This window comes from Castor canadensis, chromosome 2, assembly GCF_047511655.1.
Source record: "Castor canadensis chromosome 2, mCasCan1.hap1v2, whole genome shotgun sequence".
Taxonomy (NCBI): domain Eukaryota; kingdom Metazoa; phylum Chordata; class Mammalia; order Rodentia; family Castoridae; genus Castor; species Castor canadensis.
The window spans coordinates 79006078-79028723 of NC_133387.1; the positions used below are offsets into that span (position 1 = coordinate 79006078).

The window sequence follows — 22646 nt, forward strand, 5'->3', positions numbered from 1 at the left end:
AAGGTTAAGGCATTCCTTGATCATGGATAGATCCCATTGCTGCTCAGCCCTGGAATTCTTTATAAAATTCCAGAACTTGTGCTAGAAATTGACTTAGGGAATCCAATAAAGTTGCAAGTCTTGGCAGTCATCCAAGCTAAATTTATAGACTGGAAGATATATGGGCTTTCCATTGTTCTCCTTTTCACCTTTCTGGATTTCTTTTGTTTCTTTTGAGTGTCTGAGTGCAAATTTATCATCTTGCTGATATTGTAGTGGAAATAACCATTGAGGGGATTTGGCTAAAACTTTTTCACTTTGGATCTTCCCTGGTCTTTCTGAACTTTGACCCATACCTGCACACCAAAGTGAATTTCTTTTTCTCTGTAGGATGTTGATATCATAAAATAAGAAGTTGTTCTTGAAAATGAATTACATTAAAATAACAGCTGACATGCATGTTTGGCAGCTAGCTAGAACTCCTACATCCCAGTTCTTCTTCTGCTCTGTGGGAGCCTTCTCCTCTTCTTGAGACATGATCTGAGAATATGTGATCACATATATTTTTTTCTGTCCATCCTATGACATGGTAATGAGGGCAAGAAGACAAGCTTGGAAGTGGATGTCTAAGAGATGTCAGTCTTTTTTGTGTGTATGTGATGCTCTGTAGGGCATGGGATTCCAAGCAATCTTCTCACACTTGACCTTTGAAAACCTGTCTTCTTCTTCTTACAGAATGGGTTTGCTGTTGTGAGGCCCCCTGGTCATCATGCCGAAGAATCTGCAGCCATGTAAGTACAAGGGACTGTTGCCCATCTCCAAAAGCCATGGTTCCTGGCGGTCACCTGCCCTGTGCATGTTTCTGAAGCCTCTAATTGTTAGCAGATGGACTGAAAAATCTTGCGAGGTACTCCCAGAAGCAGATTTATGGCTTCAGAGATCATATAGCATTTTAAAAAATGCTCTGAACATTATTTATAATGGTTTTCCTGGATGATTTGCTTTCTTATTTCTCTGTTCTTCTCTATTCCGCAGGGGGTTCTGCTTTTTTAATTCAGTTGCAATTACCGCCAAATACTTGAGAGACCAACTAAATATAAGCAAGATATTGATTGTAGATCTGGTATGTATTCCTGGCCAGAACTGCATTTTTAGTGACTCTAGATAAAAGGGAGTAGATTTGTACTTCTCTGTTAGGTTGTCTTGCTTTTAGCATTTGCAAACTGGAGGGTGTGTTCCTTTGAATGTGGAAACTCATTAATTTCAGGATTGCAGTTCTGAAACCATAAACATTCACGTTTCACTTTCATGGTGTTAACTGCAATTTAATGAGAAGAAGGTGCAGATCAGGGCAACTTTTATGATCCTTAAATGAATTGATACTTCCACAGTTAAAATAACCCAACAGAACCTGAATTTACTTTTCCCCACAGAATATTGACTTTAAATAGTCAGATGTGCTGGAAAGAATGCTGTTTCTTTGGTAACCAATTGGCTACTTCCCCTGGTTTGCAATCATGTTGCTTGTTGTGCAACAGTGGTATTATTAAAACAAGTCAGCATGTCATTCTTTCGCAAAAGATCTCAGATCTCAGATGCCAGGTTAGGATGACTCCCTGCAGAAACCTTGAGTGATTAAAAGTCACAGGCATTGGATTAGTCTTGCATTTTAACATGATACATTCTTACACAATAGTTATAATTTGTTTAACAAATGGTTTAAATGCAGATGACACTTGGCAGGTTGTCTAAAGAATATTCATGAATAATGAGCTAAAGATCTGCCCCATACCAAAAGGACCAGCCCAGGAAAGGGTGAAAGAGAGCTGAATGGTGATTTATGAGCCCCGTTTTAGGTTTGCCTCCAGTTCACGAAGAGGTGTAATAGGTTGTCTGACAAAGCATAGACAGGAAATGAACCCTGGCATCCAAACTGAACCTGTACATCTGTACTTAATTAATTTTTGCAGGTGATAAAAGATTTAAAGGCAAAGTATGTTAAAGGTTTTTTTTTTTTTTTTTTTTTGGAAGTGCAAGGCTTAATAGTCTAAATCTCGTTCATATCTGTAGTCATAATTAAATCTTGTTGGAAGTCATGGCCTCACCCTCCAGCCCTCCGATTTAGTTAAGCAGGCACACCAAAGGGTTGAGAGAGCACAAACAAAGCCATGTGAAGAAATACTTAGCTAAGTTCAACTGAAGATAAAAGGAATGGAAGACTGATAACCACTTCTAGTGCTCAGTTGGAATGGATGTTTTTCACACACTGTATTGTAGCCTTCCTGCAAACACTTTCGTGTGAAAAATATTCAGTCCCAACTTTTCACATATTTTGCAAACAGGCTTAAGTTTTAATGTAAGTCATAGTTCACCATTAAAAAAAAAAGAACGTGTTGAATGTCTAGATATACTACAGGAGCAAGGTGTTAACATTTTGCATAGATGAAGGCATCAGTTGCCTATTTCCCCATATGCACTTGAAAAGATATTTTAAATAACTAATAATTTGTTTTGCATGAGTTACATGATCATACATTTAATCATCAGTATGCTCATACTTCTGTAAGTTCTATGCTAGAAAGATAACTGAAAAATTGAAGAAAAGATAGTAGATGAATATCAAAGTTATGTGATAAAAGTTTCTAAGCATTCTAAATTTGTCAAAATTCCCTAGGAAGGTGATTAGTCAACTGTTCATCTTATTCTTAACAGTCTTTTAGTATTTACTTCCTGAAAAATCTCCTCTGCTATCATTTTAGGATTCTTTGAAGATAATAACTACTAAGAGTGTCCTTTGAAAGTATATTAGTGATGCCAATCTCATAAGTAATGAATTGTAGAATAGACTGGAAATCTAAAATGCTTAGCTTATGATAGATGAAATCTTTGTACAGTTCTTTTTTGTACATTAATACAGGAATATTAATTAAGGAATATTAAGGAGAAAATCTGATACAATTTATAAAATAATTTACTTGGTAGCTCCAAGGAGTTTCCTGTGAGCTTACTGGCCTTTGATTAGGAATTTGCTCCATTTTCCAATCACAAAGGATACTGATTTCCCTACAGGCTCTAGCAGATGAGAAGTTTTTCCTTCAAATTCTCTGAATGTATGAAGTTCTGTCCAAAGGGTTGCCTCTGAGATCACCACCAGCTCACATATTCTTACTTTCAAGTCTTCCAAATGCTGCAGCTGCAGGGTTACTTTGAGGAGATTCCTGTTTCTTCCAGCTGCTGAGAAGGAAGTTTTAAAGTGCCACATGGTGCTGAGACATCCGTTCTCCCTGGCTGACAGGTCTATTCTGCTAGTTAGCAATGGAGAAGTGGCGAAGGTTCTTCATTGGGAAAAGACTTTCATCCCTGCACATCCAAAGCCATTACACAGTAGCTGGTAGATGTGAACTACATCCAAAAATTGTAGGGCCAGTAGAAGTTGGAGTTGGTTCATGTCCAACAGCTAGTCTGAGCACTTTTCTATACCTAGTAAATACAAAGCCAGAGTACTAACTTATCTCCTATTTTGCATCATAGCCTAATTCATAGTTGTTGACATTTTAGGTAGGTACGATTCTAGTTGATTTGTGGGACTCATTTATTCCATTTCTCTTTCATCAGAAGACTACAAACACATTCACATTTGTGTGGAGACAGAGCAGGTGTACTTGCTTTTCAACTTGAAAAGAACAGGCAATCAATTGTGTTCAGGACATTACTCTGTCCTAGAAGTAGATTTGCCTTCATTACTCATGTAGCTTTTGAGCAATGTGACTTTTAGTTAGAAAACAATACTTTTTATGTGTTCTTTTTAAAAAGAAAGGTTACTTTGAATATCCTTAAATTGGAGGAAATTGCACTGTTGATCAAACACATTTTGGACTTTGTCACAAGTCCTTATAATCATAAATAATAAAAAGTAGCTGGTAGAATACGTGATTTATTCCACTTATCGTAAATGAAAATGAAAATGTATTGGTTTTAAATATTTGTGCAGAATTAACTTTCACAGTATTTTTTTTACCAGTAAAATGTTGAAAGGATATTTTGCATTTTCCAGTATATTTTAGATCAAGTCTATTTGGGGGATTTTAAAGATTCAGTTCATTTCCATAATTTTTCACAAGCACCAGTAATTTTGTTGTCTTTGTCTAGTATATATTTGTTGCTAAGCAGAAGAAGCCTTAGATCATTCCTGAATAGTCAGTAGTTTGTATGAATATTTTGCAGCAAGGGAAACTGAAAAAAAATCTGTTTTCAAAGCTATACTATAGTGATAAGTTGTTGCCAAAACCATAAGACATACTTCAATTTAACTTTTACTCTAAAGACATGGTGAATATGAATACAGAATTAAGGATTGCACGTGTGTTAGAATGGATTTGTGTATTTTAATTAATAATGTCTGCTGAAATTTCACTATGACATGGACAACACTTTATTTCTTATTTAGAAATGTATAAACTATAATAACTATCCACATATTTTTTCATGAACAAATGATTTTATATCTGAGACAAATTATTGGCTTTTATTTGACTTTTTAAAATAAACCTTTCCAATGTCCCTAGGGAAACATGGGTAATGAAGACAACATATTTCTGCTTTGCCAATTGTGGATATATTTATGCCCAGAACAAAATTTGTCTTACAACCTTGGCTATTGCTATTGTGTAAGAGAAATGGAAATATCACTTTAGTGCTGTTTTTTTTTGTCCATCCTCTAGATATCAGTAGCAAACACAAAAGACAGTGTTGCTTAAATTGTTTCATTTTTGTTCACATAAAGGAAAATAATTTTTCTATCTCTTCCTTCCTTTCCTTTGAATATTCAGAAATCCAGGAATTAATATATTTTCAGTAAGTTGTATTTTTTTCTGATGTGTATGTCTTTAGCTGGAACAAGTTTCTGAGATGATTCATATCTGCCTAAGAATTATGATTCTGTAGTTACTTTTGGGTATGTGTGCTGTACAAAAGGGGAAGATTATTGCATGTCTACACGATGGGTGGCAAGTTCAATGCAGGTTTTCAGATCCTACCAAAAAGAGGTTGTGGTTGTATCTAGTGCAGTTTTGGGCTACATTCTACACAAGAGATTATAAACACGAGTTATATAAACCTCAATAAGGAGAAATAGTGCACAATAACATCATTTCACGAATTTGCTAAGAGAATCAAAGAGATGATGAATGCAAATTTAACAGTGTAATAGGTTTGTCATTTGGAGTAAGAAATGGATTGAAGACCCACTCTAACAACTAACTCTATGTAGTCTTATTGTGTTACTTGAACTCTGATTCTCAGTTTTCTTATCTTTTAATTTATGAATAATAGTACATAGCCCAGGTAACTGTTAAATAATTTATGCAAGATATTTAATATAGTGCCTAACTTAAAAATTGTAGGAATCCTTGGGAAAACATGTGATTCTTAGTTATATAAAATACAGTATAATTATGTAGTTAAAAATTACCAAAACTTTTTATAATAGAACCAGAAACTATATACCATATATGTTAATAATGTAGCAATTATATTCTGCTGAATACAAGTATATGTATTATTAACTATAAAGAGTGATCCATTTTATTTTTATTTCGAAGATATTAACATATTATTAAAGTCCTTCAATTAAAGTGTTTGAAGAAACTTAAAAATGTTATTCATCTTATTTTTCCCATATGTTGTATCAATTCTGACATATGTCCATTTATAAATGAATAGAAGGATAAGTGTTGTTTTAAATCATAATCATATAAAAATGTCCTAATAATTTTTCACTCATTTTAATGACACAGGGTTTTTGTTTGTTTGTTTGGTTGGTTGGTTTTTCTTTTTGGATGGGATGGAGAGTAGTTTGGGAAAAGAAAAAAAGATCAGGAAGGATTCTGGGAAGAAAGCCATGGCATAATATTAAATTAGGCAGATTGGACAAGTTTGTATAAAGTCCCATGCCATCTTCCTGCTTTGGCATAAATGATTTAAGAGTTAATGAGCTCATGTTCCTGTGTCGTCGACTTTTGCTATCACGATTTTACCAAAATGAAATATGAAGTCCTTTTTGCATCTGGCATCTCTTTTGAAGTGACGTTAACCGCTGAGGGATTACTAACTGAACTGAATTCTTCAAGAAGGCTAATTTATTCAGCTGGTTGCAAAGCCTTTGACCTTAATGGTGGGACTTGGCAAATCAATGCACACACGTATGTTTAGTGTTCTGTTAAGAATTGCGAAAACTCTCTGTAAGCCATAGATCCTTCTGCAAAATACTAGTTTGTAGTTTAAACATTAGTCTTTTTTCAGAGGCCAATGAGGCTAGTTAATTAAGCCTGAAGGGTTATGAACTGTTGGCAGTTAATAAGTCATAAAATTCCTCCATAAAACAGGATGCGAGATTCCATCACTAAAGCAAAGAGTACAAAGGGCCGGTGTATAAATATCTAATTGTACCAAAGGACTGGGCTTTCTCAATGACTGCTCATCTGGAGTCTCCAGGGCATGCTCGCTGTGGTTTCCTGATTTTTAGAAGCCAGTTTAAAAAATGAGTGCATTAAAGGGTAATTTGCCTGAAAGTTCAGGAAGTAAAGGGGGTGGCGTGGAAGCAGGCTGAAGGGGAAAAGAGAAAGAGGGACAGAGTGAGAAGACAGAAAATGAGACGGAGGGTGGGGTAGCAAGACAGGGAACTAAAAATCAGAAAGGTTGTCTCCACACAGAGTTAGACATGACTGTATTTGTCATCTGTTTTCTTTTCCCTGTAGGATGTTCACCATGGAAACGGTACACAGCAGGCCTTTTATGCTGACCCCAGCATCCTGTACATTTCACTTCATCGCTATGATGAAGGCAACTTTTTCCCCGGCAGTGGAGCCCCAAATGAGGTTCGGTTTATTTCTTTAGAGCCCCACTTTTATTTGTATCTTTCAAGTAATTGCATCTCATGATTACCCCTAATTTTCTTGTCCTTTGCTGGTGTTTTAAATTACACGAGATTACTGACCTGTCCCACAGGACCAAGAACCAGTGCAGAACAAGTGCATAACCCAGAGCACCAGTTACAAGAAAGGCTGGGCTGATTTGGTGCATTGTTTGATGTTTATTTCAAGAGCTCCCTTGTGTTTGTTTTCCTGTCTTCTTGCTTTCTTCCCTTTGCCCTCTTCTGTACCACTGTGGTGTGTTTTTCTCTTCTCAGGTTGGAACAGGCCTTGGAGAAGGATATAATATAAATATTGCCTGGACAGGTGGCCTTGATCCCCCCATGGGAGATGTTGAGTACCTTGAAGCATTCAGGTTGGTACCCCTTTCTCTCTCAAAATGGCAAATTACAAAACAGACATCTGTTAAAACACCACCAAATGTGAAAGAGAAAGGTAAACTATTGTTATAAAGTCATGTTGGAATATGTGTAAAAAAAGGTATATCAAGATATAGTTGTATTTTTAAAAGTATATTGACCAGTGACCCAGACATGCTCCCTTTTCTCCCCCTAAAAAAAGGGAAAATAAAGACTTTATTATTACATAGTTCTGTGTGGAAAATAATGTGTGCCTATTATAATATATGATGTGATTTACAATGGATATTAGCATATTAAATGCTCTTAAAAGTCCTTCACTACCTATTTCACTTTGCTAAACAGGCATTCCCCAAACTTCATGGGACCACAGAATCCCTTTCTTGCATAGCACTTGCTAGCAGTCTTAGATCTGAGGAGCTAGCTCACTCCAGGAACATTGGCCTTGGCTATCTCACTTGATTAGATACACTGGATGATTTTGTATATTAAAACATTAACCAATTAATCGGTTGCTTTCAACTTCACTAAGAGCACATGAAATATATCCATGTTACATTCTGCTACTCTTTTTCCTAAGCAAAGAACTCTAAAAATTAATTTAAACAAGAAACACAAGAAATTAAAAGCTTTGTTCTTTTTTTCTTGGAAATGGAATTCAGAAAAGGACATCATTTCTTTCTCTGTAATTCAAAAAATTAATCTTTGGAAAGTTCTCTTTTAAGGAGAAATATCAGATTGTGTCAATATATGCTTCACTTGCAAGATTTGAAGAAGAGATTTTAACCTATCAGTATCGTATAATTTCCTGAATGTTTTATGTAATTGAAATCAAGACCAAACAACTGCATGAAAAGAAACTTGAGAGGTATTCATAGTTATGAAATTTACCACTTATGAATTCCCAAGAAGAAAATTCTCTTGATAATATATTTTTAACTTAGGGAAATAATGGGAAATTTTCTCAGTAAATGCAATTTTGGTGAATTTCTGCTGTCCTATGTGTCATGTATGCTTCATTTTTTTTTTTCATTTGAAGGTCATTTCTCATTTAGAAAAGAAGTTCAGGAAAAATGATAGAAACACACACTTAAAAATACACTTTAAGTAAATTTATTTGACTTAGTATTTGAGAAACAAAGGAAAATTCTAACTACATTTCCAGTGTACATTTTGTAGGAAAAATATAAACTGAGATATCTACAATACTTAGAGAAAAAAACTTAAATAAATTTATTTACTGTAAATGTGGGTTATGTATGACATTTTGCTTAAATTAGCAGTAAAAATTTAAAATACCCTAAAAAATTATTAATAGCTTAATGGAACTCTAGGATATTAGAACTTAATACTATAATGCATATGAATTTATTATCTGCTTCCTAAGTCAACCAGGTAAGTTTTATACTATACATTAAGTTCTCAAACTCCCTATAGCATATTATCATAACCATTGATCTATAATGTGGAATTCTTACATTTTTATTAGTGATGATATTATTATTATTTGTGATATTATTGCTTTACATAGAGATGAATCCTACCTGCACAGTAGTGAAGGACAGTGTGTATTTCATGACTTTTGTTCTCGCATCAGAAAGTCAAGAGTAGATGAGTTTGGTTTTCTAAATAACCCCTTTGACTCTATTGTCATTGAATGATGTGAAAACAGGTATTAAGTGCATGTTATTGTTTTCACTTGAAATGGCAAGTGAGTCTGGTACTCCTGAAAGTGGCTGCATGTTCTCAGGAATGGTGCTTTCTAAAGAGGAATGGAATATGGGCAACTTATATTAGCAGACTATTATAATCTTCCCAGTGCTATCACCATTTGTTTCATTTAATTAGAGAAATGGCATTAGCAAGGCTATAGAATATTTTAATTGTGGCATATAATATTTATATTTATTTGAATTATAATAGTCCTATTAACTTAAAATGATATGTCTTTTATTCAACATTCATGCTATATGTACATGCCAATTCTCATGTGAAAACTGGCATCTTTGTGAGCGGGTGCCTAGGGTTAATTATTTTCAGGTAGGCCAAGGGAATGCAATTGGGCATGGATGGATGGTGAACTCATTGGTGAATATGGATATAGATCTAGCAGTTAAGTTCTAGAAAAAGATTCTAAAAATGGAACAGCATCAATAGTGTCAGGAAGGCTACTAGATTCATAAATTGTTTCCTTACATTGTCAAAAAAAATAAAAAAAACATTCATGCTATAAATATTTGTTAATTTATTATGGATAAGTCAAGAGCATAAGTTATTCATTCAAAAAACTTTCATTGAACATATATTATATCCCAGGCATTGTAATGAGCATTTGGAATTCAGAGCTGTCTTTGTTCTCAGGGATCAAAATATCTTCTAGAGAATAAATGTGCTTAAACAGAGAAGACACATGATTGACTCTTCCTCAAGAGTTTCAAACAAGTTTTCATCAAATGTTGTTCAACCTGTGCTTTTGAGTATGAGAGGGAGTATTCAAGGGGAAAAAGGAATTGAAGTAAGAGGAATTCATACTAGGCAGAGAGAATAGACTGTAAACAGCATGGAGTCATAAAATGGTCTTTGTTGTCTCGAAGGCATGAAGGTAAGACTGGTGGAAAGAAAGTGGATCACATTTCATAAAGTATGCTCACTTCTACATATCTGTCTCTCTGTCTTATCACCTATCATCATCACTGTGTCTGCCTTTGTTAAATTTGGCTTTAGCCAGAAAGACTTCCATATAATTTTTGATATAGTATTGTTGTGCAAGTTTATTGCTATTGTTACAATTTTCCCCCAAAGATTCATGTGTTAAAGGCTTGGTCCCCAGGTATGATGCTATTGGGAGGTGGTGAAACTTTTAGGAGGTTGGGCCTAGTGAAAAGAAATTAGGTAATTGGATGTGTGCTACTGAAGGGGATATTATGACTGTAGTCCCTTCCTCTCTTTCATTTTGCTTCCTGGCCTCTATAAAGTGTGCTTCCTCCATTGTACACTCACTATTCACCATGATGTTCTGCTTCACCATAAGCCGAACCAATCATGGACTGAAACCTCTGAAGCAATAAGACAGAATAAACCTTTCTTTCTTTTAAATTTATTTTGTCAGGTATTTTGTCACAGTGACAGAATCCTAATTAATGCATTTAATCTTCTTAATTCTTGTTTCCCAGTATTTAAATGGGGATGTTGCTAGTCTTAATCTTCTTAATTCTTGTTTCCAGTATTTAAATGGGGATGTTGCTGGTCTCTGTGTGTGAGTTCAGAAAATGGATGTGTGGGAACAAACAAACAGTTCATTTGCTATTTTCTTTGTTGTTAATTGTTTCTAGACTGTGATATGTCTTTAGAGGGAAAGCCTCATTCTCTGTAACTATATTCATAGTGGAATGAAAGATGACTGCTCATTTTACCAGTCAAGATTTGTCATATGAATTACCCTTGAGATTTCTATTATATTCTTTCTTTACAGAAAAATTAAAATTATAGGCAACCCAACATTTTCATGTTTGTTATGAACTTTAAAAATATCAATAGAATATAGATTATATCTAAAAATATATCTAAATTATTACAGATGACTTGTTATTTCTTCCATACATTTATCATTCATTCCTGAAACAATTGAAGGGTACACTTAAGATTTTTTCATGAAAGTCTTAAAAATACTCATTAATATCAGCTATCTTTTATGGTCAACTAAGATATGTTTCCAAGGCTACCATTTTATAAAACAATGATGGTTATTTGTGTTGAGGTCTTACATGCTAGATCCTAGGTTAGAAACATAGGCACTATGGCTAATTCTCAAGTGCTTTGTATAAGTCACAGAATTGCTGGAACTGCTCTGGAAAGACAGAATATAATAGGGCAATAGGACTTTTGTTGTCATATTCAGAGAATAAGTACTTCTCAGAAAAATAGTCCAATGGTCAGCCTAGAATTTTCTTAGAATTTTTGGGTTTATCACAAAATGACAGTAGATAATTTTGGGCAAGGCACAAAAATCAGGGTAATATCTTATTTTTCTCTCATTGTTGTTTTATAAAGTATACCATCACTATCATAATTAATTTTAGACACAAACTTCTATATATTCTTCTTATGTGCATAGACAGACAAAAAGATTGCTCACTTCTGTCTTAGAAATGAAATAGCACCATAAGAAAATATTTAATTTCCCTCTTTTGGTAAAGACTACTAAGCAAATATTGTTTTATGATTACTGTTCTTATTTTTATTATATTTTAATATAATTTCATGTTAAATAGAATTGAAAATAATACCACTGGAAAAAAATAGCAATATTACAATAATAGGATACTAATATACATTCATTCAGAATTTAATTTTTGCTAGCTGCCTATTATTTAAAATCATGAACTGCTCTTAGGTTAAACACTTTTTTTTTTTTATTCATATGTACATACAATGTTTGGGTCGTTTCTCTCCCCTTCCCCCAACCCCTTACCTTACTTACCCTGCCTTCTCCTTCTCCCCCTTCTACCCAATCGCTTCCAGGCAGAAACTATTTTGCCCTTATGTCTAATTTTGTTGAAGAGAGAGTATGAGCAATAATAGGAAGGACCAAGAGTTTTTTCTAGTTGAGATAAGGATAGCTATACAGGGAGTTGACTCCCATTGCTTTCCTATACATGTGTGTTACCTTCTAAACTAATTCTTCTCAAACTAACCTTTTCTCTAGTTCCTGGTCCCCTTCTCCTATTGGCTTCAGTTGCTTTAAAGTATCTGCATTAGTTTCTCTGTGTTGAGGGCAATAAATGCTATCTATTTTTTTGGGTGTCTTACCTATCCTCACACCTCCCTGTGTGCTCTCGCTTTATCATGTGATCAAAGTCCAGTCCCCTTGTTGTGTTTGCCCTTGATCTAATGTCTGCATATGAGGGAGAACATACAATTTTTGGTCTTTTGGGCCAGGCTAACCTCACTCAGAATAATGTTCTCCAGTTCCATCCATTTACCTGCGAATGATAACATTTCATTCTTCTTCATGGCTGCACAAAATTCCATTGTGTATAGATACCACATTTTCTTAATCCATTAATCAGTACTGGGGCATCTTGGCTGTTTCCATAACTTGGCTATTGTGAATAGTGCTGCAATGAACATGGGTGTGCAGATGCCTCTGGAGTAACCTGTGTCACTTTCTTTTGGTTATATCTCCAAGAGTGGTATTGCTGGATCATATGGTAGATCTATGCTTAGATTTTTAAGAAGCTTCCAAATATTTTTCCAGAGTGGTTGTACTAGTCTACATTCCCACCAACAGTGTAAGAGGGTTCCTTTTTCCCTGCATCCTCGCCAACACCTGTTGTTGGTGGTGTTGCTGATGATGGCTATTCTAACAGGGGTGAGGTGGAATCGTAGTGTGGTTTTAATTTGCTTTTCCTTTATTGCTAGAGATGGAGAGCATTTTTTCATGTGTTTTTTGGCCATTTGAATTTCTTCTTTTGAGAAAGTTCTGTTTAGTTCACTTGCCCATTTCTTTACTGGTTCATTAATTTTGGGAGAATTTAGTTTTTTAAGTTCCCTATATATTCTGGTTATCAGTCCTTGGTATGATGTGTAGCTGGCAAATATTTTCTCCCACTCTGTGGGTGTTCTCTTCAGTTTAGAGACCATTTCTTTTGATGAACAGAAGCTTTTTAGTTTTGTGAGGTCCCATTTATCTATGCTATCTCTTAGTTGCTGAGCTGCTGGGGTTCCACTGAGAAAGTTCTTACCTATACCTACTAATTCCAGAGTATTTCCTACTCTTTTCTGTACCAACTTTAGAGTTTGGGGTCTGATATTAAGATCCTTGATCCATTTTGAGTTAATATTGGTATAGGGAAACACTCTTATTTTTGAGAAGAGGATACCAGGTTCATTGAGAGCCACATAGTTTCCTGATATCCTGGATATTCACTGGCCTATCTCATTTCATATCTCTAAGCTACTTCCACTTTGCCTTTCCCTCATCTGGTTAAGTAAGAAAACCTATCAAATTAAACCCCAGTAACATTTTTTCTTTCTGATGTTCAGTCTATTTATAATAGAAAATATATTCTTCTACCTTTGTTAAAAGAAATATTTTCTTTTGGATATTTTTATAAGGGATATGTAACTAAACTTCAGAATTAAAATTAAGTTTTAGCAGAACATAGAGTGATAAATGAAGTTTTAGATCCCATTTGAGATAATGATTTGTTGTCATCTAAAAATCATACTCAATACTGTCAAATGATTTGGAGTCTTATTTTGTCTACAAGAACTGTGGTTGATGCTTCCCAGTCTTGCAATAGATTTTCAATCATTAGTGACAAGAAAATATATTATGCTCATGGTTGTATGTTCTTTCCCAAGGATGTCCAAGACATTTTGGAAAAGAGGGTAGAATTTCTTGAACCAATTTGCCAATGTGAAACACTGTACATATCAAATTGGGCCTACTACCATCTTTCCCAGGCCATTTATCATAGTTCACAAATCAAGCCCACATTTTCTCTTTCCAAAAGACTTGGCTAAATAAATAAGATGTGGGCTTCAAATCTGAACCTGTCAATCAATCTTGGGAACAAAGAAGTAATGACTTTCATCTATTAATATTTTATTTCAATAAAAAGCAATACATTTGAATTTATGCCTGGCATGAGATAAAATTTTATTCATTGTCCATATTCTACTTTCTACTTTCAGCATGTTAAGACATTTCAAGAGACTTGATCAAAACAAGTCACAAGGAAAAGATCCATTGGAATAAATTTTAGAAAGCTGTCAGCTCTATCTACCCTTTAGCTTCAGAAATAAACATAATTTAAGAATACTTTTTTCTGTCATCTGTGCAACATATTGTACCAATTTTCATCAAAAAATTGCAATTTCTATAGGTGTGTGTCTCTAGATACCCTTAGAATTTCTGCTCTTTGACCCTGAGAGTAAATTGATCTTATGCACACCTGTCTTCTTGGGAAACTTGCAAACTAGATTTTTGAGCTGAGCATCAAAGAGAATGATATTATTAGACAGTACAGAGCTCAGGTGAAAAGTCCATGAGATATTTCAAAATGCCTAGAGTTTTGAAAGGTGAATGATATCTGCTGTGGAAAACTATTTAAAGTAGCTCAAATGCTATAATTTATTTTTATTATTATTTTAAAGGTTAGATAACTTAAAAAACTTTAAGACTCTCTTTTCAACTTTGCCTTAGAATAGTTCTAAAGCCAAAAGTTTTAGGAAATTGTGTAGTTTTCTAAATAATGTGAAATCATTAAGTAATTAGAAGTAACTAAAACAATGGCTATGTTTAACTCTTTTTCCTAGAAATCCTTTCTAAGAAAGAAGGTTATTTTGTTGCTAAAAATTATTTGCTTTTATTTTCAAGATGAAACACTGAAAATAAACCTTTGACTTGCATTAAGCCCTCCTAAAATATGTGTAATACTCTAAGATATCAAGAAATGATATATTTCCGTGAAATATTATTGTTAAGATTTTAAGGCTAGAAACAGCAGATGTTTTGGACTGTCAAACACCTCAGATCAATTCATCACTTGAAATTATCTCATCTAATAGTTATGGAATTGTTATGTAGTTATTTATAATATGATATAGGAAGAATCAAAAATAAATATAATGAAGAATATGGAGTCACATTTTTTGTTGAAAGTTCTAGTGTGTATGTGAAGATTTTGCTTCATTTACTGGTAAGAAAGCTTGGCTCAGAAAAAAGTCACTTATCTTCTGCCTCACTGAACAGCCAAGGTAATTTTAATGTCTTTGAGTCTTGGTGTGTTTTCCTGAAACTGAATAATTATTTTCTCTTTCCATGACTTTACATCAAAAGTTTACTATAACTAGATTTATAGAGGGTATAAGCATGTGAAAAAAAGAGATTGTGAAAAAAAGAGATTAAAATACCATAAACATAAATTTGTGGTTCCTTTTCTGAAAACTAGATAAATATTATGGCTTACTAGATGGAACTTTCCTATTGACTTTCCCAGGTGGAGGAATCATCCTCATGAAAATTCTATTCAAACGAAAGTCTGTCCAGATATTGTTTCTAAGATGCAGGGTTGAAGTTCACATGTTTTCTGGTGGACAGGACCTTCAGAGAGGAGAGGAGTTCAAGTCTTTGCATGACATCAAACATCTGTATGATAAATGCGGTTTTCCATATTTCATCCCCATGATTTGGTGTCATGTAGATGAAACTTGCAAATCAACATCTGTTTTCATTTATGCAGGCATTTAAACTCCTCTGGCACTCTTGTATCTGGTATGAATCTGCCCATCTTTTTTGTGGGTACCACAGTACTGAATATCGGTTGTCTAAACATCTCTTCTGAAGAACAGCATTGATGTAAAGCCATATGGAAGGCAGTGAGCTTATGAACTGGGTGGAAAAGATAACAAAATAATGTTCTTACCACTGTATAGTTTGTATTTTGCAATATGAGATAGATCAATGAATGAGTCAATTTTAAAGCTCAGCAGAATTTTAACTCTATCTACATCTCAATTTGAGAATATTTACATTACAATACTTGAGGAAAAGACCACCAAGAAAATAGCACTCACATATTATCTTTCCCATTAAAGAGATATATCATTACACTTGAAAACACTTAGGATGTAAATTTTTAGTTGGTCCATAACCAACTAAAATTGAAATTAAAGCAATATTAGAATTACTGATATGGATTGAACTTCGGAAACAAATGAGCATTGTTAATGGAGCCATACCAAAAGCCAAAAAAAAAAAAAAAAAAGAAAAAAATGAAGAGAAGTTTATTCAAACCCAAGAGCAAGAATAGAACAGGCATAGATTTATAATTTAAAACTTCATTCTTCTGTTCTGTCAGTCTCAGAAAATTTCTCTTAGATAGTAGAGCTGTTCCCCTGGCTCTCTGCTTTTGTTCATGTATCCAAGTCTCTTCCTTTGTACTAGTTTCTTGCACTTTAATTTCCCGATATAGCCAGGATTTCTAAGGTGGAAATATCGTTGTAAAAATTATTCAGTGATGCCTCCTTACTCTCTGACAAATGTAAGTGCACTGAGCATCACAGCAGGTGAAAAAGGAGTGACAGAATTAAGAAACTCTGGTGAGGGTCATATTTTATTGAGTTAGTTTAAATTAAAAAATTAAATTCTAAGCTATTAGAGAGTTAAAGTCTGCCAGTATTTGTTAATATAGTCCATTTAGCTTAGTTTTTTGAGGACTGACAATCAAAAAAAATTGAATGATTGCATGTAGAATCCAAAAGGAAAAATAATTAATATGAAAGAAGGATCATTTAACCTGTTAATTTGCTAGTGTTGATTCACAAAATAAATTTAACAAATTACTCTTTAGAATAACAATGATATATAAAATTTAGTGCAGTCAGCGTGTTTTAGAAGAAATTAGAAAGTAAAGAAATCATCCCATTGTCGGGGATGGGCATAAAATCCTATACAAGTTAGAAGGGCCATGTGACCCAATTTAAAATTTTGTTGTTCTGCAATATGTTTGGAGAAGTGTATTGTTCCTTGTAAAATAGCCACATGCTCTCCTTTGGAATGGCTCCAGACTGTAACTGAACCACGAGGTTGCCCCCTGGTGCTTTATGTATTGTTTAATTGTTTGCCTTTGGTGGATGTTTTTATTAAAAGCCTATTATTTAGGATAAGAGCAAAGTGTCATTTTAAAAACTACAGAAACAGAGCTGTTCCGTCTCATAGTTCTTTTTCATAGGTGTGTTAGTGCATACTGGATGTGGCTAATGAGCCTGCTGAAAACTTTTCTTGTAATACTTCAAAAAGCAACAACAAACAAACAAATCTCTGCATTTTTATTTTCCTCCAATAAACATAACTGGATTGGCTAGAGTAGCTGTGCCCAGAGCAGGAGAAGAGGCTTCTGTGTGTTCATCTGTTCTGCCTGCATTTGGTTCCAGGTCGAGAAATTTGGAGTCACATGTACTTTGGTGCATGTGACCAGAAGGAGCCTGAGGATCCCTGGAAGCAAGAGGGATCAAGTGGGCTTCTTGGGGTGTTCATCAAGCCCAAACATGCTTCAGTGAAAGTTGAGAAGTCCCTAAGGTCTTCTTTCCCCTCAGAATCCAATTGCAAGATAACTGTTTTAGTGCAGATCATTCAGAGTATAAGTTAGGCCAAGGAAAGTTTCTAATTCAATGATTCTAATTCCAAATGTCCTTGTCTTCCCTAAATATTTTACTTTCTGAAGTGGTATCACCATATTACTCACTGAGTTCTCAGAATTTGGCTCTGGGAAAAAAATTTTTCAATGTTATTTAACAGGTCCTTGTCATAGAGAGCAAGCAAGAATTCTATTAGTCCTTGTCAGAAACTGTGACCCAACCTCAGGCAAAAAACTCAAAGGCAATATATGTTGATAAAATTTTAGGGCTTAAATGATCTCATTAAGTTCCGACTCTGTGTATCAGGTAGACATTTGAGGAAATATGATTACTGACAAAACGTAAGCCTGTTATACACTATAGCACTTCAAAAGCAGAAAGGCCATTAGGACATAATTACATCAGAAACAGTATACGCATTTGGCTGGTTTATAAACTGTCACTTTCAGAAGTCCGAAGATGTATAAAAGTTTCCAAAGGTTCCATTATGACCTTATTTCCAACAGTATTCTCTGACAAACTAAATAAATTACTGCATGTATTGGACCTTTGAGGCTTGGGGCAAAGAACGGAAAAATTATTTACAAAAGCTTGAAAATATTTAATCACTAGAGGCAGGGGGGCAACGGTGTTTTAATTAGCAGGTCCTCAGGCCATTGGCTGACTGGAGGCTTTCTCAAACAACCACACAAATGCACTGAATAGCTGTTTGCCAGCCTTAGGGTCAGGCCTGAGATGAAACAGATAAGATAATTGGCTCTAATGAAATCCAGAAGGCCTTGGCTTTCTTGTTTGAGCTTGGATTTGAAAAGTGCGTGTGGAAGTGAGGCTTAATTCAAACCAGAACTGAGCTAGGCCCATTTCTTAGTGACTTTGATATTGTTTGAAGTTCTAAAAGTGTTCGCCACACCACTAGCCTGCTGGGCTGGGCCTCCCTGGTACCCTTAATTACTAAGCTTTATTGCTGACTTTACTACACAGGAAAGGGGCCATTATATGTTCCATCAACATCAGCTCTTCTCAGATTGGAGGAAAGGGCAGGGTTAAAGGCCACTGTAGGAAGGCAGAAACTTCACTTTGAGGTAGTCAGATCATTTACCAGTGTTAAATTTCACCGTTATGCACATACATTCCTTACAACACAGAAGCCCAATTTCCATTTTTTAAACAAATGATTACTTTTCAAAACATTTTTGTTTGTGCCTCTTTTGTTGTTTTTCCCAGAGAGAACATTTATATTTAGGAGGTGAGATGATTGCACATGATGTATTGGAAAGCAACAACAATAACAAAAAACCCACAACACTTCCCAATTAATCATCACACCAGAAGGTGTGGTTGTATTCTGTAATAGAGAGGATTATTATTAATGCTTCTTTGAAGTAGAAATGAGTGAGGAGCCCTCCTGTGGTGAGAGAGTTGTCCTGGCACCCTAAGGAATAAAGACCCCCTTAGGAGACTCAGCAAAATTAAATCTCAGCTTCAAGAGTCTCTCACACAAAGAGGCTGCACTAAAGTGCTCCCAATCTGGTTGGAAAGCAAAAATGCGGAAGTCTCCATCTTAGGGGGTCACCGGTGGTGTCACTGAGGAGTCTATCTTCTTCAGTCTCACTGCAGCAAATCTTTTGGTCCAATTAGTAAAGATGGATTATACATCTGAATGAATGAATCATATTACTCAACTCTGCACCCTCTTGGAGAAGGTGATCTATTCATGCTAGGAAAGGCAAGGGACATGCAATCCTGGACTGTTCCCTGCTATTTATCACCTTTGGTAGGAAAGTTGTGAGTGATACTATCAGAATTGAAAGAAAAAGTTAAGTAATTTTGCATTATTTAAGTAAACTGAACATGAATGTGCCCCAAGTTCATGCATGATACTGCAGACCACTCATACCATACTTTTTTCTGAGTACAGAAAGAAAGAAGTATAGAGGCTGGACTCCATTAGGATAATGTGTCACCTGAGCCTAAGTAACCATGTTGCAAACTTGGGAAAGTGTACTGAGAAGACACACTGAGGCTCTGCCCACCATCCTGTTCTAAGAGAAATGAAAGAGGCCCTTAAAAGATTTTTGACAGTGATGGATCAACATGGTATCAGCTTGAACCAGAAGAAAGAAGAGTCTTAGAATACTCAGCTCAGTGGAAATGTTAGCTCATTTTTCATTATGTACTTTTATAAGCTGAATGTTTGTGCTCCCCTGCCCCAAATTCATATATTAAAACCCTAATCTCCAATGTGATGGCATCTGGAAATGAGCCTTGGGGTGATATTTAGGGTTGCATGTGTTTCTGGGAGTGATGCCCTTCACTGATGGGATAAGGGCCCTTAGCAGAAGCCATGCTAGAGAGCTGATTCTCTCACTTTATCTCCATGCACACACATCAAAGAAAAGCCATGGGAGCGCCTGGTGAGATGGCTCAGGAAATGGACCTTCACCAGAACCAACCATTCTGGCATGCTGATTTTAGACTAGCAGCCTCCAAAACTATGAGAAAATAATTTTTCACTGTTTATACCACTCAGTTGATATATATTATCCTCTCTTTTAAAATTAGCATTGTATTGACACTTGGTAACCAATGTAATAATTAATAATTGTTCAAAGGGATTTCATTGTGGCATTCCATACATGCATATGATTTACTTTGAACAGATTCACCCCTTTTTATACTCTGTTTTATCCCTATCCTTTTAAAAACAATTTTAACAGGTTTCATTATTCTATTTTCATACATGAATATGAAGTGTTTTGGACCACATTCATGTCTCTTCACTCAGCTTATACTTTGCTATGACAGCTTGAGAAAAGGAAGATAGTTACTAAAAATCTTTGCAACTCCAAACAAATAAAATATTTTCTACACTATATTTACTAAACACTAGATATAAGGGATAATAATGTGCTTCTCAAAAATAAAAATTATTATGCAATAAAAAACCTCTTCAACATGTAAAAGCATAAAAGTTTTAAAAAGCTTATATAATATGCAAAAGCATATCAAAAACTAAGAATTCCATTCATAATTTTACATTATTTCATGAATTATTTGCTCAATTTATTTGAGCATTAGAATAGGATCTCCCCTAATCTCCCCCCATCAAAATACCCACAAACATCATTAGAACTCACATTCCACAAAACATATTTTTAAAAATATAGGTTGCAAACATAGTGGGAATTTTAGACTTTTCATGATTAATTTAGTGAGCATGATAATACACTTGTAAGAGAAACAGGTCTGCCCATGAGAACCTCACAATCTAACAAACATAAGCACAACATTGTATTATCACATAAACTGAGCATTTGATTGACCCACATTCTACAGATTGTCTGTCTTTCCCTACTGGTTGAATCTGAGTGGTTCTTAGCACACTATCATGAAGACAAAGAAAGAATGAAGAGAAAAAAAATAAGCAAAGGAAAACAAAAATGAGGGTCAGTTTCCTTTGATATCACTATTAAATCACCAAGTGAATTTTCTTAGGGTAAAGTTACTGCCATTCAAAATTATAGCAAATTGGTGGCATTTCTTAGTCACTGTGTATATTTTATTTCAGCTTAAATATAGAAACATATCTCTGAAATATACTTTAGATCAAATATGATACATTAAAAATGTGGGTTTGAGTATTTTAAAAAGCTCTTACAATAAGCAACTAATTGCAGAGTGAATATGTGACTGATTTTATGAGTAGATCATCTGTGGACTTACAAAACGTTAAGACACCATTCATTATATGTAATGATATTTTGTTGAGAGACAGAAAGGGATACTAGTTTGTCTTTATATTTATAAGGAGAGAGTGTAATTAAATGAATACTCCCCATGGTGAGAAAGCATACCCTGATATAGGACAATATATGATAAGATGTATTAGTTTTCCAAGTTAAAAAGAGTATGTTGCTTTGGGAGTGAATCCTCTGAGTACCACGGTGTACCAATGGCATTTGGTTTCCAAAGATAACATTTCTAGATGTGCAGATATTCTGAACTTTATTAAGCCACAGCTGTGGTTATAACATATTTATTCAAGTGATATTGTAACTATCATGCAGTAGACCAACACTCAAAGTCCTCAGTCATTTTTTGATATGCTCTTTCATTTTACTGAATATGTAAGAACTCAACCAATGTCTTTAGGAGAGTCACATAGGTTGAGTTATACAGGTTGAAAACTGAAGCAGAAAGCAATTATTTATATTAAAGTATTTAAAAGCCATGAAATAGCATTATGACAAAGGGATCTTTATGACATTCTACAGGTTAAAAACATGAAAAAATAGTTTTCCTGAATGTCACAAAAGAATGCAGCTTTCCTTGGTTGCATTGACTCTTATTCCATCAGTGGAATGTGCTTAATAAGTCGAGGGAAGAATTCTTCCCTGCAGTAGATTTTTCTGGTGCCTAACATACTGAAAAGTATCTTTCTTCTGAAAGTACAAACAGCCTGGATCTATTATTATATTTCATTTGTCCCCAAACATCCTTATGAATTGGAAAAGGTACTTACCAAGATAACACAAGAAATTAGTGTCATAGTGAGAACAGATGCATGGATGTACCCTCACCATTAATTTATAATGGAAAATTTCAGTCCCATCTCTCTCTATTGGGGCTACTGAAACAAAATATCATAAAGTGCCTGGTTTATAAACAATAGAAATTAATTTCTAACAATTCTGGAGGCCAGAAAGTCCAAGATCAAGGTTCCAGCAGATTCTATGCCTGGTGAGGGCCTACATTCTGGTTTATAGATGGTGCATTCTAGCTGAGTCCTCACATGGTAGAATGGCAAGGCAGTTTTCTGTGCTCTCTTCTATAAGCAAACTAATCCCATTCTTGAGGACTCTGCATTTGTGATCTAATCACACACTAAAGGCTCCCACCTCATATTACTATCCTCTTGGAGATTAGAATTTCAACATATAAATTTGGAGGGCCACAAACATTCAGACCATAGTGATTCCAAACACAACATGAATGAATTTAGAAATACAGTGAGAAATCCTGGCTTCCCTTTGTCCAGGAGCAGTTCCTTTGCTCTCACCAGCTTTCTACCAGGAGCATCTGGGCTGTACTTTCTACCCGTCTGTGTTCTCTGCTGCTTTGCTTTAGGATTCTCTTTTAGTAATTATCATTCTTTATTTGCCTTCCCATGAAATTGCATGTTTAATTTTCAAAGGGTATACATGAAAGGTGAAGACCCAAATTTTATGATATA

The 22646-nt window shown here is 34.8% G+C and overlaps 1 protein-coding gene across 31 annotated transcripts in view; it reads left to right on the forward strand.

Annotated features, from left to right (window-relative positions):
- Positions 1–22646, forward strand: part of Hdac9 (histone deacetylase 9) — an 844179-nt gene that overhangs the window by 685213 nt on the left and 136320 nt on the right. For 30 of the 31 annotated variants that reach the window (XM_074065098.1, XM_074065099.1, XM_074065100.1 and 27 more), the window contains 4 exons: positions 715–770; positions 1015–1102; positions 6735–6854; positions 7166–7263. In XM_074065098.1, the coding sequence (XP_073921199.1) occupies positions 715–770; positions 1015–1102; positions 6735–6854; positions 7166–7263 (362 nt within the window). The remainder of the gene's footprint in view (positions 1–714; positions 771–1014; positions 1103–6734; positions 6855–7165; positions 7264–22646) is intronic. The other variant, XR_012445228.1, reaches the window with a different exon arrangement.